The 16,954-nt window shown below is 41.2% G+C and overlaps 1 protein-coding gene across 1 annotated transcript in view; it reads left to right on the top strand.

Annotated features, from left to right (window-relative positions):
* nalcn (sodium leak channel, non-selective) overlaps positions 1-14,138 on the top strand; it is a 69,518-nt gene extending 55,380 nt beyond the window's left edge. Inside the window, exons 17-43 of the mRNA XM_040149351.1 lie at positions 478-619; positions 947-1,020; positions 1,875-2,002; positions 2,170-2,302; positions 2,489-2,611; positions 2,849-2,905; positions 3,346-3,466; positions 3,559-3,690; positions 4,003-4,170; positions 4,981-5,085; positions 5,728-5,834; positions 5,923-6,043; positions 6,165-6,263; positions 6,465-6,558; positions 8,006-8,112; positions 8,277-8,351; positions 8,461-8,580; positions 8,691-8,759; positions 8,868-9,016; positions 9,145-9,238; positions 9,639-9,771; positions 10,857-10,972; positions 11,786-11,943; positions 12,232-12,382; positions 12,545-12,694; positions 12,830-12,947; positions 13,246-14,138. Of these exons, the coding sequence (XP_040005285.1) occupies positions 478-619; positions 947-1,020; positions 1,875-2,002; positions 2,170-2,302; positions 2,489-2,611; positions 2,849-2,905; positions 3,346-3,466; positions 3,559-3,690; positions 4,003-4,170; positions 4,981-5,085; positions 5,728-5,834; positions 5,923-6,043; positions 6,165-6,263; positions 6,465-6,558; positions 8,006-8,112; positions 8,277-8,351; positions 8,461-8,580; positions 8,691-8,759; positions 8,868-9,016; positions 9,145-9,238; positions 9,639-9,771; positions 10,857-10,972; positions 11,786-11,943; positions 12,232-12,382; positions 12,545-12,694; positions 12,830-12,947; positions 13,246-13,388 (3,187 nt within the window). The 3' untranslated portion in view covers positions 13,389-14,138. The remainder of the gene's footprint in view (positions 1-477; positions 620-946; positions 1,021-1,874; positions 2,003-2,169; positions 2,303-2,488; positions 2,612-2,848; positions 2,906-3,345; positions 3,467-3,558; positions 3,691-4,002; positions 4,171-4,980; positions 5,086-5,727; positions 5,835-5,922; positions 6,044-6,164; positions 6,264-6,464; positions 6,559-8,005; positions 8,113-8,276; positions 8,352-8,460; positions 8,581-8,690; positions 8,760-8,867; positions 9,017-9,144; positions 9,239-9,638; positions 9,772-10,856; positions 10,973-11,785; positions 11,944-12,231; positions 12,383-12,544; positions 12,695-12,829; positions 12,948-13,245) is intronic.
* The last annotated feature ends 2,816 nt before the right edge of the window (positions 14,139-16,954 follow it).

The following is a 16,954-nucleotide window of genomic DNA, read 5'->3' as shown; positions in this document are numbered from 1 at the left end:
AACCTTTGAATGTTGCCACTGTTTTCCACACATTTTTTATGCCAGTGACATGATTTAAGGAAAATAAAAGAGAAGAACGTTTCAGACCTGTTCCTATTAGGTAGTAAAAAGCAATATTCTGCAAGAACACATTTGTATTTTGTGCTGTGTTGAGCAGAGAGCAGTTTTTAGCAGGAGAGCTGAACTGGGTCCAACACAGCGTTGCTCATAATCAATTTTATCATTTAGTCGCTGATAAGTGCAAACCTGGGTCCTTTGCTCTCCCAGAATTCCCCTCTGCAGCCCATCTGCCAGTCTACTGCAGCAAGCACTTCCAATGACGTACTTTGCACTTGAAATTGCACCAAGACGTTTTTAAGATATACTGTACCATTATGATTATTCTTGTATCTTTAAACATGTGGATTTCTTCAGTTGGAAACCATACATTACAATTGATCACATTTGTGTGTACATGTTGTTTGTTGTGTACTCTAGGGAGAGTTTTATGAAGCAGTTCATTGATCGGCAGCAGCAGGACACAAGTTGTTTGTTCCGGCGTCTTCCCTCCGCTTCATCCTCCTCCTGCGACCACTCCAAGCGCTCAGCCATTGAAGACAACAAGTATATCGACCAAAAAGTACTTTCACACGCTTGCTCTTTTACTCACTTACTCTCCCTCTCTCTCTTTTACAAACACACACACACACACACACACACACACACACACACACACACACACACACACACACACACACACACACACACACACACACACACACACACAGAAAGTGGATATGAAAGTGATAACTCCATCTCCATGGCTAGACACACAGTAGATAAACCATAGCAAGAGCAGGGGAACATTGTACTTAAAGTTTACTGTTGTGTGTTAGGTGTGTTTTTGGGTAATTCACTAAATTTAACAAACTCCCAGCTAATGTACTCTCTCTATGTGCTCTCTCAGCTTCGCAGGTCAATATTCAGTATACGAGCTCGTAACCTCCTGGAAAAAGAAACTACTATCAATAAAATCCTGCGGTAAGACACATCTTCGCCAGCTAGACGTGTCTAGTACGCATCATCCACAGTCATGAAATACATCCCAGTCCTTGTGTGGGTGAAACCAATAATGTGTATGCATATCTGCTGTAACAGCTCTCTGGTATTGTTAATGCTTCGGCTTTCTCACACACACTCAAACAAAGACACACACAGACCCACTTCAGACTCATTTACCCTCGCGATGAGGTAAATGGATAATTTGCTGTTCAGCATGGCAGAGCTGGCACTAAGCGTAGATTAGCTCGCCGGCACCGCGTCCAATCTGGCTCACTCTCCCTCCCCCCAAACCCACCTTATTCTGTCAGTCTAAGATAGACAGCATATCAGCAGTCGTAACACGTTCTGTCTGGCCTGCCGCTTTCCACGCAAACACACAATTAGGCTCACTGTCGCACCAACATAGGCAAACATACATGGTCCGGCATACGCAGGCACTCTTTCATACTTACTGGCAATAAACAAGTAATCGTTTAGAGTCGCTGTAAATGATTCAAACACAGTGATGGTGCCCACAGTGTCATTAGCTCTGTTCTGGTACATGACTCTGCTTTTAGCCAGAACAAGTAGGAAAGCACAGAGTCACACACACACACACACACACACACACACGCTGACTAATAGAATGATTGGAACCTTTAAAAATGACCGCCTTGATCGTCGCTAATATGAGACCAGACTGACATAGGCAGAAAATGGCTTTTTACACCGGAACACGGACCAGACCCAGCTGTGTTTTAATTGCCAGCTGGTGACCTTACACACTGATATTTTTGAATCGTCATTATTGATCATGAGGAGAAAAAAATTGTTTTTGTGTTTGTGTTTTCCAGGGCTTGCACCAGACAGCGTATGCTAAGTGGATCTTTTGAGGGCCAGCCAGCCAAAGAACGCTCTATACTCAGTGTCCAGCATCACATACGGCAGGAGCGCAGGTCTGTCAGCTCACACACACACACACACACACACGCACACACACACACACACACACAAACTGACAAACTTATTGTACTGTGTGCGTGTATGTTCTCAGAAAAGCTGTCCTCAAACATGGCTGTAGTTCATGTATTCCTCCAACATTCCTTAAAATATGTAATAAATACAAAAACATCGGTAGAAATTTTGCAAAAAAAGTGTTGAATATCTCCATTGTCTCTTCTGTGACCCAGCATACCAGTACCGTGCGCTACCGGAATGCCCAGAGAGAGGACAGCGAGATCAAGATGATCCAAGAAAAGAAAGAACAAGCAGAGATGAAAAGGTATTCTTTCACAAAAATTCACACAACATCAACACATAAAGCAAGTTTCTGACTGAAAAGAGGCCTTTACTGTATGTGCAGAAAATTACCACCCAGTTAACCGTGAATTGTAGTCACTATTCAGCCCTTGCTGTGTCATACAGTAACTGTTGTTTGTTCCATATCTCGGCTTGTGTGGTTGTCCAGAAAAGTCCAGGAGGAGGAACTGAGAGAAAATCATCCTTACTTTGATAAGCCTCTCTTCATTGTGGGTCGGGAACACCGCTTCAGGAACTTTTGCAGGATGATTGTTCGAGCTCGCTTCAATGCGTAAGATCAGTCTTACATTTAAACTAATATCGTGTGTGGACTTAATTTGTTGTTTACAGCCTTCAATAGGCAGCCTTTTATGGTTACACGTGGTCATGAAATAAACATTGTATTCATCAGCTACAACATGACAATGTAACAGATTTATTTTATTTTGTGGAGCTTCAAAAAATTGTGTGTGGTGTCTTTTTGTCAACGTGCTGACAATTTATTTTATTTGTATGAATTCATGTCAAGATCCAAAACTGACCCCATAACAGGAGCAGTGAAGAACACCAAATACCACCAACTGTAGTAAGTGTGATGAATTATTGATTCCTTCACTCTCTATTCATCTGCTCGTCCCACAGCAGTGGAATACTTATTAATTCTGTATCCGATTACCTGCACGTTGTGCTTCCCTAAAACTGTGGTAAGGAATGAAAATTGTGAAGTGAAGAGCTGTGAAATAGATTTCACCCATTATGCAACCTGACAGTAATTCAGCCAAGCACTTTTTCACTCTCACTTTCTGATATCTCTCCTCACATATCCTCCCTCTCTCTTCTTCTGTCCCCCATCTTGTTCTCTTGAATTGAGTATTTGCTGGTTTGCAAACCATTTAGCTTTCTTGACCTACTTACTATGAACATAGTTGTCCTCTGCTTGAATTCTAAAAAAACAAAAGCTCCTTTGTATTTGTGGAACAATATTTACGTTTGTGCGTGTGTGTGTGTGGGCGCGTTATCTTGCAGCGATCTTCTGGGCCTGGTCACCTATTTGGACTGGGTGATGATTGTAGTAACCATCTGCTCCTGCATCTCCATGATGTTTGAGTCACCCTTCACCCGGGTCATGCAAGTCCCCACACTGCAGGTATTAAAACCAGATGGATGGATTGCTGCATGAAGACGCGAGGGGATGACATCAATTCTCAGGTGTTGTTAAAACCATTATGTCTGTTTCAGATTGGGGAGTATGTGTTCGTGATTTTTATGAGCATCGAGCTCAACCTGAAGATCATGGCCGATGGTCTGTTCTTCACCCCCACAGCTGTCATCAGAGACTTTGGAGGCGTCATGGACATCTTTATCTATCTTGTGAGAAATATCACCCAATCTGAAGGCTGCTTCATTTAAATACAAATTGATATGATCATAATGGATGAATCGTACTGGAAAACCTCTTTGAGGGTAGACCGATCACACGTCGTATGTATTATTTATATAGTCATTGGCTACCAATGACCATATAACTTCATTCAGTTTGGTTGCCATGGAAATGTGTGGTCATTTCACATTTTATTAGACTTCAGAAATAACTCAATTTGCTGAGGGATAGAAGACTAAAATAGCATTAAAGTAGTACCACATTTAACCATTCGTCCCTGCCCTGCTGTGTGGCTGCTGTAGGTGAGTCTGATCTTTCTGTGCTGGCTGCCTCCTGACGTCCCTCCTGAGTCTGGGGCTCAGCTGCTGATGATGCTGCGCTGCCTGCGTCCGCTCAGGATCTTCAAGCTGGTGCCCCAGATGAGGAAGGTGGTGCGGGAGGTTCTCAAAGGATTCAAAGAGATTTTCCTGGTCAGTGGCCATGTACAATTTCCTTTTGTATGTACTATAGCTTTAAGTACTTGAGACATTTTTATATCAGATATTGACGTAGTTTGACCTGCTCTTTACATTTGCTCTGCCCCAGAAGCAGAAGGAGGGTTTTACCATTGATTAATTCAAAAGTACAACTCATGTCAGTCCCTGTTTATATGCATGTGGGGATGTGCATAAACACAGCTCCCTCTTCTCACTCTTGAGCTTACTTCTGACCATTTAATTAGAAAAAAACACTCTGAAATAATGAGAAACCTAAGAATAAGATAAAGTATTACCTGTGTTTTCCTTATTTGGAAGGGAATTGTTTTTTACATTTCACTTCAGTACAAAAAAGAACTTCCTTTGCTTAAAACTTGCTGAGATAAATCTTGAATGCAACATTGTTTAGAAAATAGTAGTGAAAAAGCTTTGAAATGTGTATAAAACTATATTCTTTTGAAATAGGTTGGCAGTAAAGTGTTCATGATTTATAGCCAATGGCTTAAAATGTGGAAAAATACAACTGGGATTTGTACACAAATGCATCTTATTCTCTTTTATTGAATTGTTCTCTTGTTATTTTTACATTCCTGGCCATTTCTGAGCTTTGTTTACCTCTTGTTTTCCTAACAAGGATTTTATTATATTATCAGAAACTTACAGTAGTTACTGATTCTCAATGGGTCTGACTTGGATTTTCCCACCTGACGTCCTGCATCCACAGCTGTCTGACATCCTTATCTTGCTCTTTAATCTCTCAGACTTGGATTATGTTGAACTGTCTGCTGATTGATTCTTCTGCAGGTCTCCATTCTGCTCCTGACACTAATGCTGGTGTTCGCAAGCTTTGGAGTTCAACTGTTTGCCGGAAAGCTTGCCAAGTGCAACGACCCCACTATCCTTAAACGGGTACAGCAAGAAAACATAATCTCCTCACTAAACCACCTCTTCCTACACCACACTCCCTGCAGAGAACCACAAGCTGAATAAGTCAAAGGGGTTTACGTAGTCAAATCAATAATCCAATGCTAGCTTTTATTCTACTTTCTTAACAGCAGTAATTTTACTTATTTCAGATTGTGCTATAGGGGATATTTTATCATACAGAAACATTACAGGTGTTTTTATAGTATAATGCTCAAACGAATCTTCAAAGAAGAGTTCCAGTTGATTACAATTTGTGTCTAATTTTTGTAATTTCGGCCGTTGTTCTTAATGATAATAAAAATATTGTATCCACCAAATTAATTGGTGAGATCTGGAAATGTGCTGTTGATTATTCTGCATCACTATTATGCATTAAACTGCGTATCATTGAGGAGGAACACATTTTCTTCAAACTGTTAAAACTTTGTATGCTTTGGCATAAGGAGTTTGTATTAAAACCACACGTTAGACAAAAACAAATTGCAGTATTTTCATTATTGATATATTCTTATATTAATTTAGCACAACACATATTCAAAAAACTTTCTTTTCCTGTTTTATTTGCTGTTCTAATAGTTGTGTCCTAATTCGTTGAAGTGCTGTGAACTGCTTGTTTGGTTACAGGAGGACTGTCAAGGTATCTTCCGAATAAACGTCAGTGTTTCCAAAAACCTCAACCTGAAACTGAGGCCCGGGGAGAAGAAACCAGGTTTCTGGGTACCAAGAGTCTGGTATGACTGCTTGTTGTTTTATTACTACTTGATTTCAGATTGTTTTCATAAAGGCGGTGAATCACATATCCATTCTGTCCTCCTTCAGGGCCAACCCTCGTAATTTTAACTTTGACAATGTTGGAAATGCCATGTTGGCTCTGTTTGAAGTGCTGTCGCTCAAAGGCTGGGTGGAGGTCCGAGATGTCATTATTCACCGTGTTGGACCGGTACTGAACCTGATCTTACCATCCTAACACCTCCCATCATAGTGTTTTCTTTACTGTCTCCTTTATTCTAACAGAACTGTGACTGTTTCTCAGCTCAGTTTGTACGTGTTTGTGCCTGCAGATCCATGGCATCTACATCCATGTCTTTGTGTTTCTGGGATGCATGATTGGACTCACTCTATTTGTAGGAGTCGTCATTGCAAACTTCAATGAGAACAAGGTAGGAGCCACACATACAGATAGAGCTTCCTCCTTTTTTAAGATGATTTTGGGGCTGGGGATAAGCAGACAGAAAAGAACAAATTCAAAGTGGTGGTGTTGCAGTTACAGCACATGATAATTCATTTTAGACCACCAGACGAGTGAAAACACCACCTCCTGGATTTTAATATGTTTAATGTGTTGTGTCTCCTACCACCAGGGTACTGCTCTGCTAACAGTGGACCAGAGAAGATGGGAGGATCTGAAGAGTCGACTGAAAATAGCTCAACCTCTCCACCTGCCCCCTCGCCCAGGTACGAACACGCATATCAAAACACAACAATAAAATACAATACAGAGATAGAATATCAAGCTCAATGTCATGTAAATCACATCTTTGCCCCAGTCTCCTGATTGATCGTGTTCTGGTGTATGTGCCTGCGCATTGTTAAGCAGCCCCTGCATGATTGATCCACATTTAATAGTCCTTGTTTTTCACTTTGAATTGATCCCTTGAGGTATGCATCATGACACCTAAAATGATGACTAGCAGCAGCAATGAAAAAACTGAAGGGGAAGACAGATAATGCGAACGGCTGAGTTTATCAAATTCTCACACCTCCATTGAAGTAAACCACTAGAGCTTCATCTACACTAAATTCACATGTACTCAAATTTTACATAGAGTCACACGCTATTGATTACAAGTCAACACGGGAGTATTGTACATGTACACTGCTGCTCTTCCCTCTGTGATTAGACTCGTGAGAATGTTTTGTAGGCTGTGTGGGAAAAGCGCATGTTGGTCAAGTTGAGACTGGGAACTAACTGAAAATCGATGGCTTCGGTTTTAGTCAGCAGTGCTGCAGCCACCAGCCGTATCAACCTGACTTTGATCCACATCCAAAGGCCCTCTGCACTGGTGCCACTCACTCACTCCTGGCAGGTCATTACAGCACCGAGCCAGCCATTACTCCCTGGTCCTATTCATAGTAGTCAAATGTAATCAGAGCGCCTGACACTGGATGTACCATTGCTAAATCTCTGTTTTACATTCCTTGCATATTAAACTCCCTGTTCTGAGGGGGACACTAGGGACAGTTGAAACGAGGACTTGCAACAAGTGACTCTTCTAACAAGGATTTGTTGTGACAAGGGTAAAATATTACAAGTAATTTAAAGCTGGATTGCTGACAGATGAAACAAGCACAAACTTGAAATGCATGGAAATGGAGCAAACTCATTTCTGAATCCAGGGGTGCAGTTACAGTCCTCTTGCTAGAACAGGAGAGGTGGAAAACAAAATACAATACCGTTAGGGTGGGCTTCAGTAATGGCCAATCACACCAACTACACTCATCCTTTTTTTAAAGCAGGGGATAGTTTCCTAATGTACCTTAGAGACAACAACCTTTCTTTCTTAGCGTTGGGTTTTTACCTTGTGTTGACACATTATGCATCTACATAAATAAATGTGCGTAATATCTGCAGCACATTCTTACTGATAGTAACACCCAAATAGTCCACGAGGGCCACCTGCAGGACACCAACATATACTACCACAGATTCAAGTATCAGCTGGCATACAAAGACCACTGTCACAGCCAGTTTAGACATTCAAATTGGATCACTGACTTCAATCTAAATCTTAGGCTCCACCCTAACTGTCTGAAAACATTGAAACAAACAGTCTCCACAAAGAGATTTTTTTAATTGCTCCAGAGGTTTCAGTAAATCTCTTATTTCCGATCTGACTGACAGAGAATGGTGGCTTCCGGGCCAAGATGTATGACATTACTCAACATCCCTTCTTCAAACGGGGTATTGCTGTGCTGGTGCTGGCACAGTCAGTGCTGCTCTCAGTCAAGGTAAAGCCTTATATCACTTCTGAACGCATCATTTCATTTCACTTACGGTATGTATGCTTCTTGTATTATGTATTTCATTTATTTATTGAGATGGTTTGTATTGGAATGCGCTACACAGAAAAAACATGTGACATATTGACGTGTGTGTGACTCTATCTCTCCAGTGGGATGTGGATGATCAAGTAACATTTCCCCTTGCCACCATGTCAGTAGTCTTCACCTTTATATTTGTACTGGAGGTGAGCCCCTCATTGTCTCTACTTCTTCATCACTTTTAAGGTTTTAATTTGATTGCTTCCTCTGGGTATAGAAGTCTGTCTGATGTTAGGTGCTGGTGTTGTTACCCAGGTGACCATGAAGCTGATAGCCATGTCTCCAGCGGGTTACTGGCAGAGCAGAAGAAATCGCTACGACCTGCTGGTCACATCACTGGGTGTCATCTGGATAGTCCTGCACTTTTCCTTGCTGGTCAGAAACACCACTGTTTCATTAAGGGAACATTTTAGGGAATTCTATGAAGTCCATGTTAAGTATTTTAGCGAATACTATACAAATGACTATATCGTTTTCCCCTCTAGAATGCTTATACCTACATGATGGGCACATGTGTGATTGTCTTCAGATTCTTCACAATATGTGGGAAGCATGTGAGTATGTTTTGTGGGTAAAAATGTATTTTCCCAAAAAGTAAAGTCTATTTTAGTAATGAAATATGCCTCTGAATGTGTTTTTGTGTGTATGTTCCATGTATTAAGGTGACGCTGAAGATGCTGCTGTTGACTGTGGTAGTCAGCATGTACAAGAGCTTCTTCATCATCGTGGGCATGTTTCTCCTCCTTCTCTGCTATGCATTTGCTGGCGTTGTTCTCTTTGGAACTGTCAAATATGGAGAGAACATCAACCGGTAAACATTGCAGTTCCTTCGTAATGCTGCTTGTTTTCGCTGATGAGCCCTGCAGGTCGTATGGAGTAGATCCGGTAAAACACATCACCATGGAGTTTTCTGAATCTGTCTGTCTTTCCTAATCGCAGGCATGCCAACTTCTCCACAGCGGGCAAGGCTATCACCGTTCTCTTCCGAATTGTCACAGGGGAAGATTGGAATAAAATCATGCATGACTGCATGGTAAGATGGGCTGCAGGTCCATAGACAAAGGAACAGACCATCTAATCTCAATCTGGCAAAATATTGTATATTATTGACTTTATATTTAGTGTTGAAAGGGTTGCTTCACCTCAATTTTCTGCTGCCCCGGAATACAGTGGTGGTGAATGCATTTTTGTTTGTGGTGCTCACAGCAAAAAATTAGCAGTTATTGTGGTCGTCCCCAGTTGTTAAAAGAGCTTTGAATACTCCACAAACCCTACTGTCAGCGCTTTTTACCGGAACTACTTTCTGCAAAAGAAATTGCCCCAAAGTAATTTGAGTGAATCAACCCTTTACTGTAACATTTGAGGGAAGAATTGATGTTTTAATGTCCCTTTCGTTTATGTGAATTTTGTTTTGGTTATATATCTGTTTCTAGGTGCAGCCACCGTTCTGCACCCCAGATAAACATCGTTACTGGGAGACCGACTGTGGCAACTATGCTGGAGCGCTCATATACTTCTGCTCTTTCTATGTCATTATAGCCTACATCATGCTCAACCTACTTGTAGGTAAGTGTGTCTTTGTATTATTAACATTGTAGGCAGAAACACCTTTTTACACAGTCACATTGTGGGGACTCACATCTAATTTGGCGACAACAATACAAGGTAAACCTCCATGTTAAAGACGAGCTTTTGGATTAAGGTTAGGGTAAATTTTTGGGGAATGAATGAAAATCAAGGCTACGTCCTAAGTGACCAAACCAAAAGTGTGAGGATGTGTGCATATATGAAAACCATGCAAAACCACTCAGAATGACCAGCTTATGCTTTGGCAGAAGCAAGGGCTCTATTTCATTTTCTGCTTTATATTGCGGACTGCAGAACTCGTTAAGAGCGTTGTTTTGTCATCTCTCCAAAAAGACAGCAAGAAGTACCTCCAGAGAAAAAAAGCCTATTATCAGCACAACAATGAAATCTCTTCATTCAAAAATTGTTATGTTTCCCTCATGCCAGAGGCCACCAAGGGGATACTTAGAGTCAAAACGAGCATGAGTTTTCGATAGCATCCAAACCAGCGTGCTCCATGATCTATGCTGTGTATTCTCTTGATTTTATGGACTGTATTTGTACCTTTCACTTTTGTATGGGTTGTAATCTCGTCTGGAAAGACACAGATGATAAACCACAGACAATTAGAATGATATAGTAAGGAACACTCTTCATGAAAAAGTACCTTAAATTCACAAACAAATGAAGCAATGCATGAAAAAGCAAGAAAAGCAAGATTCATTGTTGTGTGAAAACTAAAGTAGAGAATCAAGGAAAAAATGAATTCAGAGGGATTGTCTTTCTTGCTTGACCCTGTGTTGTGAGATTAATTATTATAACGGCCTGGGTTTCAATCAGCCCATTATCATGATGATGTCATGATTCATTCAGTCTCCCAGAAGCTCGGGCTGTTAACTCATGGGATCGTAAAATAAATAGATGTTTACTGTTCTAAAGGGTAGCAGAATAGCTTGCATTATTTCTTATACAAATGCAAATGATTGATGCATCTCAGAATGAAAACTGCACAGATATTGCTATTATGAAATATTTGCATCTTTGAGAATTAATTTCTATCATTCTTCATTCTTCCGTCACTGCAGCCATTATCGTGGAGAACTTCTCTCTGTTCTACTCCACCGAGGAGGACCAGCTGCTGAGCTATAATGACCTGAGGCACTTCCAAATCATCTGGAACATGGTGGATGACAAACGGGAGGTGAGAAACTAGCAATAGGAAAGAGGGCCGAGGACACAGAGAGGGGAGACAAGGACCATCATATGGCTATGAGCAAAATATAGTATAAAGAAGTCAAAAGCTGCACTGATGCAGCTGATGTGAGGGGCTGAAGTGAACGGAGTTTTACATTGAGTGACAGGAGAGAAAGTAATTGCAACAGTGGGTGCTGGGTTAAAATTGTAGACCTCCTATTTATCCATGATGTCATCTGGATATAGGCTTTTTTCAATAACATACAGAACAAGTATATAAGCAGGAGCCAATACAACCATATTCACCCTTTGCAGTATTTATACCTATCTTTGGTCTGTCGTCCCATTTCAAACCCAAGCCCTTCCACGTCTTAAAAAAACCAAAGAAAAGGCCATTAAGGGTTTATACACTCAAGCTCTTAAAGAAAGCTTGCATGACCACAGGTTTTAAAAGAACGCTTTTATGGTCAAAATTATTTTTTTCTATTAGTAGTGGTAGTAGTAGGAGACACAGCCGGATTCCACATGAAAATAATGAGACCTAATTGAAGTACTGTAGAAAAAGCTATAACTTGTTTTCTGGTTGGAATATTAGGCTCATAAACAGGACAGGAAAAGGATTCAATTCAAAGTTTGACACCAAAATGCCTCAATAATACAGAACAGCCGATAATATTATCTCATTAAAACTGAGTTATCAGATCTCAAGTAGTCTTCACTCTCATCTGCAGTTTAACAAAGATCTTAAAGTTTTAAAATTCATATCCCGGTGTCTGATCATACTCTTGAGTCAGCCTGTCAACCCTGTGACTTTCCCCAGGGTGTGATCCCGACATCTAGGGTGAAGTTCCTGCTTCGTCTGCTCAGAGGCAGGCTGGAGGTGGACCTGGACAAAGACAAGTTGCTGTTTAAACACATGTGCTATGAGATGGAGCGACTTCACAGTGGAGGAGATGTGACCTTCCATGATGTGCTCAGGTGATCTTGGAGCAGCCGATGTAGCACATGCACATGCTCTTATGCAGAGTATTATATACAGTATATTATATATGAGATGAACAAATAATTTGGGGTCCAGGGATTGTGGATCTACTTAGCAACTTAGCATAGTAGTGTATTTTTTCCATGAAAGCCCAGTTAATTCTTAATTTTACTGTCCCTCTCTTGGCTCTATGTATCTTTGTGTGTGGGGCTCCCTGTTTGTGTGTGTGTGTGTGTGTGTGTGTGTGTGTGTGTGTGTGTGTGTGTGTGTGTGTCATCATACAGCATGCTGTCATATCGCTCAGTGGACATTAGAAAGTCTCTCCAGCTGGAGGAGCTGTTGGCCAGGGAACAGCTGGAGTACACTATTGAAGAAGAGGTTGCCAAGCAGACCATACGTATGTGGCTCAAGAAATGCCTCAAACGCATCCGGGCGGTTAGTCTCTCAACAGAAAACACACGAACACGCTTTGCTTATCCCATACTATTCTACACACATGCATGCAGTATTTCTCCACACACACACACACACACACACATGCACACTCATATACACACATACGACACACTGACCACTTATGTCTGTGTGCACTTACAGAAGCAGCAGCAGTCGTGTAGCATCATCCACAGCTTGAGAGAGAGCCAGCAGCAGGAGTTGAGCCGCTTCCTCAACCCCCCCAGCATAGAGACCACCATGCCAAGTGAGGACCACAATACTAACAACCCAGACAACCCCTCACAGCCTGAGGTAAGGCCCTGCATACATACCACGACTGCATACACGCTCACACATGCTCACAGCTTGATATATAGCAAGCACATCATATAATCTGCAGGTGTGCGCTTGCAATGGTGAAACAAAGAATATCTCATCTTTGTTTAGATGAGTGGTCTCCAGCAGTTACTGAGCCCCACGTTGTCAGACAGAGGAGGCTACAGGCAGGACTCTTCAGACCTGGGGAGACCACAGAGGAAGCTGGGACAGTGGCGGCTTCCTGCAGGTGTGGACGCTCATGTTTACTGTCTATTGCAAGTTGTACAGTTTTGTCAAGGACGCTCTTTTAAAGTGAGCCGGAAGAAAGCTTTCCTCAAGTATGTCCCTGCCATGGAAAGCCTGAGTTTATTTATTCAGGAAAAGTGACTAATTTATCCAGACAAGTCAGTTAAAAACAAACTCTTATTTACAATAGTGGCCTGACAAGAGGCAAAGGTCCTGTTGATGTAGAATCGGCAAAATTGGGACAAAAATATTGATGTAGACTCTTCTTTGTGTGTGTGTGTGTGCGTGTGTTATGTCAGGTCGCACAAGTGTCAAGTCCATAGTGTGTAAAATGAACCCTGTCAACGATGAGGCTTCTTCGGGGTCAGAGGTGAAGAAGTGGTGGACCCGTCAGCTGACTGTGGAGAGCGATGAGAGCGGCGACGACCTCGTCGACATTTAGAGATGAGATGCAGCACATCCTGCCGTTTTTTTATAGAAGAGCTTGGTGTCTTGCTGGCTGACTCAAGTTGTTTCATTTCCCTTCTCCCCCTGCCCCATGAAAACAAAGCTTTTTCTAATCCTTTCTTTATATCCAGGTTTAGAACTGTTCAGAAAGTGTATGCCTTGTGCCCAGGTATCTGTGAGACATTTGTTGCAGGCAGCCACTTTTGACACACAGTGGCGATTTCATACCCCCGGGATAAGTATTACTTTTCCTCTGTGATTTTCACTCCTTATGTTTGCTGAAGTTTTCTATGCAGGCACATATGTTGTTAAAGCAGACTATGACAGGAAAGTTTATGTTGGATTTATGAAACGAACCAAGACGCTGCTGCTGTATGTGTTTTCTACTGTTCTTCTGTATCACGTCAATGTTTGAAACCTGGAATTGTGCTGATGCAGCTACGATAATTTAAGATGTCCTTTCATGTCAATGCTTCGTCTCTGTTCCTCTGGTTCAGTCCATGTTTCTGATAATGTCTCTTCTGGTCTTCAGTATTAATCAATTTTCTTATTCAGTATAAATATCGATTTTCTTATAGTCACTTTATACTTAAACCAGGATACTTGTTCTTGTTGGTTGAACAAGCAACTGTGAATGTAATTAAAAGTTACATCTATCATATGTATTTGTGTGGAGTTAAAATATGAAATATTTTGTAAATTATTATAAATCCTGAGCTTTATTAAGTATTCAGTTATTCTAATAAAGGCCTACACTGCTTAGGCATTTATGAGCAAAAGAATTGTATGATTTCATTTCCTTTACATTACATTATATACTTTTAGCAAACACTTTTGTCAGAGGTGACTCAAAATAAGGGAATTTAGCATCCATGAGAGCATGTGCCCCAAATATATTAATATACAATACATTAAATAATTAATCATAATATAACATATCCTCACTGTGCAGTGAAAACCATGTATCTCCAAATTTTGTGATTTATATTTTTCAGATCCTTTATGGGCTTAGAATATTCTGATGTTGCACAAACCTTTTAAAAACGCATGAGACAACTAGAAAAAATGCACTGTGGTGAAGCTGAAAACTGGGCGGCTCTTAGCTCTTGAAAAGTTGATGTGTTTTGAGATGAATGGTTTTCACAGGACAGAGTTGCATACATGTGGCAAACTAATTACCAAATACTAACAATTAAACTTTTTTTTGTGTGGAATTTGTATGAAACATTTAGAATTTATGATCACAAACATTTGCAGTATTTTGAAAAATGTAAGTAAATGTAAGAAAATTGAATAGAATTTTAAATCCTAAATCCTTAAATTTGTGGTTTAAACTATTTTCCTTTTGGAATTTTGGATATACAATAACACAAAGCTCCCTTTGTCTTTTACATGCTGATTGCAGTCCACTCTCTATGATGTGCAGCCTGTATTACGTATGTTATTGTTCTGGTCTTTCCATTATTCCCTCAGAAAACACGCCTCTCCCATGTTTACGACTTGTTTTACCCAGTAGTTCAAGTCAATTTATGGGAAATTTAATTCCCCCTCTATGAGTCAAAGAATAGATAGGATTGGACTAACGAAGGCGGTAATTGAATAGACAGATGCTGTTTAATGATTCTCCTCGTACACATCTGCTCAGCTCAAACGCTAAGTGCAATGCCCACCCCTTCTCTGGATAACACTGCCCTCTCCTGGATAAGTGCTGAGCTGCTATGATAGCAGGTTCACCATTTTTCTCACCATGTGGTCCAAACTTTGTTCTTACATTTTTTTTTTTTTGCTACATAAGATGTGTAACTAAGTCGTCCTTCCAGGGGCTGTGGCGTGCGGCTAGGAATACTTTATATTCTTATACTGGTTTTTTTCTTTCCTCCTCCTTAACATACTCTCCTATTGAGTCATTGCTTACACTGGTGCCCAGCACCTTCTCTGCTACACGGCGATGACCGATGATGACAGTCCTGTCATCTGCTATGAGCAGCCTGCTGGGGATCTGGATGGGCTCAGTTTCCAACCAGCCATCCAGGTCAGCGTTAGTCAGCCGTCCACAGAATGAAATGTAGCTGATCCAGTAGATACGCACTGTGAGTACAGCACACACACCAACACACACACAAAAACCAAAGGTATATTAGCCGCTCATTATATGTGTATATTAGTGTCTCATTTTATCCCTTGTGTTCCTTGATGATGTATTTCTTTCTAGTTAATTCATCAGACAGTTGCTCTGGGTTAGATTTGAGCTAATTGACAAATGCACTCGCATTCATACTGCCGGCTGCAACGAAAGCATTATCCCTTAACAAGGGCCCTTGTTAGACACAGAATTAGCCCATTAAAAGAGACAGGGTCTTCATTTGTCCATTCAAAAGCCCAGTAAGTTTCACAGTTGATGGAGTGTGTATGGGGTTGGCTGGATAATGAATGTGGGGGAAAGCAGAGAGAGTGTAGAGAATCAGTTGCCTGTGGGACGCCTACTTGCTCTATAGAAATCATGAGTAACTCATACATTCCAGTCTCTCGATGACTGAGTGCTCCCCCCAACATATGGTCCTGTAGGGAAACAGTGTGACATCAGCCCTCTTGCCAATCAACTGTCTTTAATTTATCTTTTCTCGCTCTTTCTTCTCCTCAGCCATCGCCTCTTAAGCTCCACTTAGCTCAGAACTAGCTCATCAAAGGGCTTTTTTCTCTTTTTTCTCATTTTCGCCCTGTGTGGTAGAACACTTTTTTGTCTTTTAATTGCCTCTGCATCACACTGGCTCTTACAGGGCTTGTTGTTTTTACCCTTTCTATTGTAATTTGCCCATCTCTCCCTTATGCATGTCCACTGCTTATTTAGGGCCTAATTGAGGCACTTTGGTAATTGAGGAGGAAGTTCTTAAGAGCAGAGGGAGTGGAAGAGTGTCTGTGAGTCAAGATTACCTGTAATTAAAGTACATGATGGCTTTGATGGCTCGGTCCCCTCCCGTTGAGATGTCACTTTCAAAGCCTGGCAACAGCCGTAGCATCACATAGACTAGAAAATGCCTTTTTTCTGTGTATACTGCAGTAATAGACTAACACACACACACATACAGGAAATGCTGTATGCAAATGCTGCGTGCATGAACCAACCGAGAAGAAATTCTCGTATGAAAAGACACACGCACATACTGTACATACTGTACATCCCCAGTACAGCTGTTGATGGCTCTCCACAAAGCTAATTAAAAACTTTTTTGTGGAGGAGGAAGTGCTAAAAAGTGGATATAATTCAAGGTACACTTGCCACCCTCCTCCAGTACGTCTGAGGCTTCACGCCGAGACAATGTGACCAGTCTGATTATTAACCAGAAATGAGGTCTGATTGCACTTGAACGTGTAAACACTTCCTGCTTCGAATGGCAGAATTTTAAGTTGTTAGATTCCTCGTGAACCTTTGATCTGATTCACCATTGGCTTACGAATCTCACCAACTATCTGAAGAGCAAAAAGATCTTCAGTGCCTGTTTCCTGTTCCATCTTGGCTCCTGAACTTTTGCTTCTGCAGCAACAAAGAAAAAGTTGAGCAGC

Source organism: Xiphias gladius, chromosome 16, assembly GCF_016859285.1.
Source record: "Xiphias gladius isolate SHS-SW01 ecotype Sanya breed wild chromosome 16, ASM1685928v1, whole genome shotgun sequence".
Lineage (NCBI taxonomy): Eukaryota > Metazoa > Chordata > Actinopteri > Istiophoriformes > Xiphiidae > Xiphias > Xiphias gladius.
Note: the sequence above shows the minus strand (reverse complement) of the source record. Positions and strands in the feature narration are given on the sequence as shown.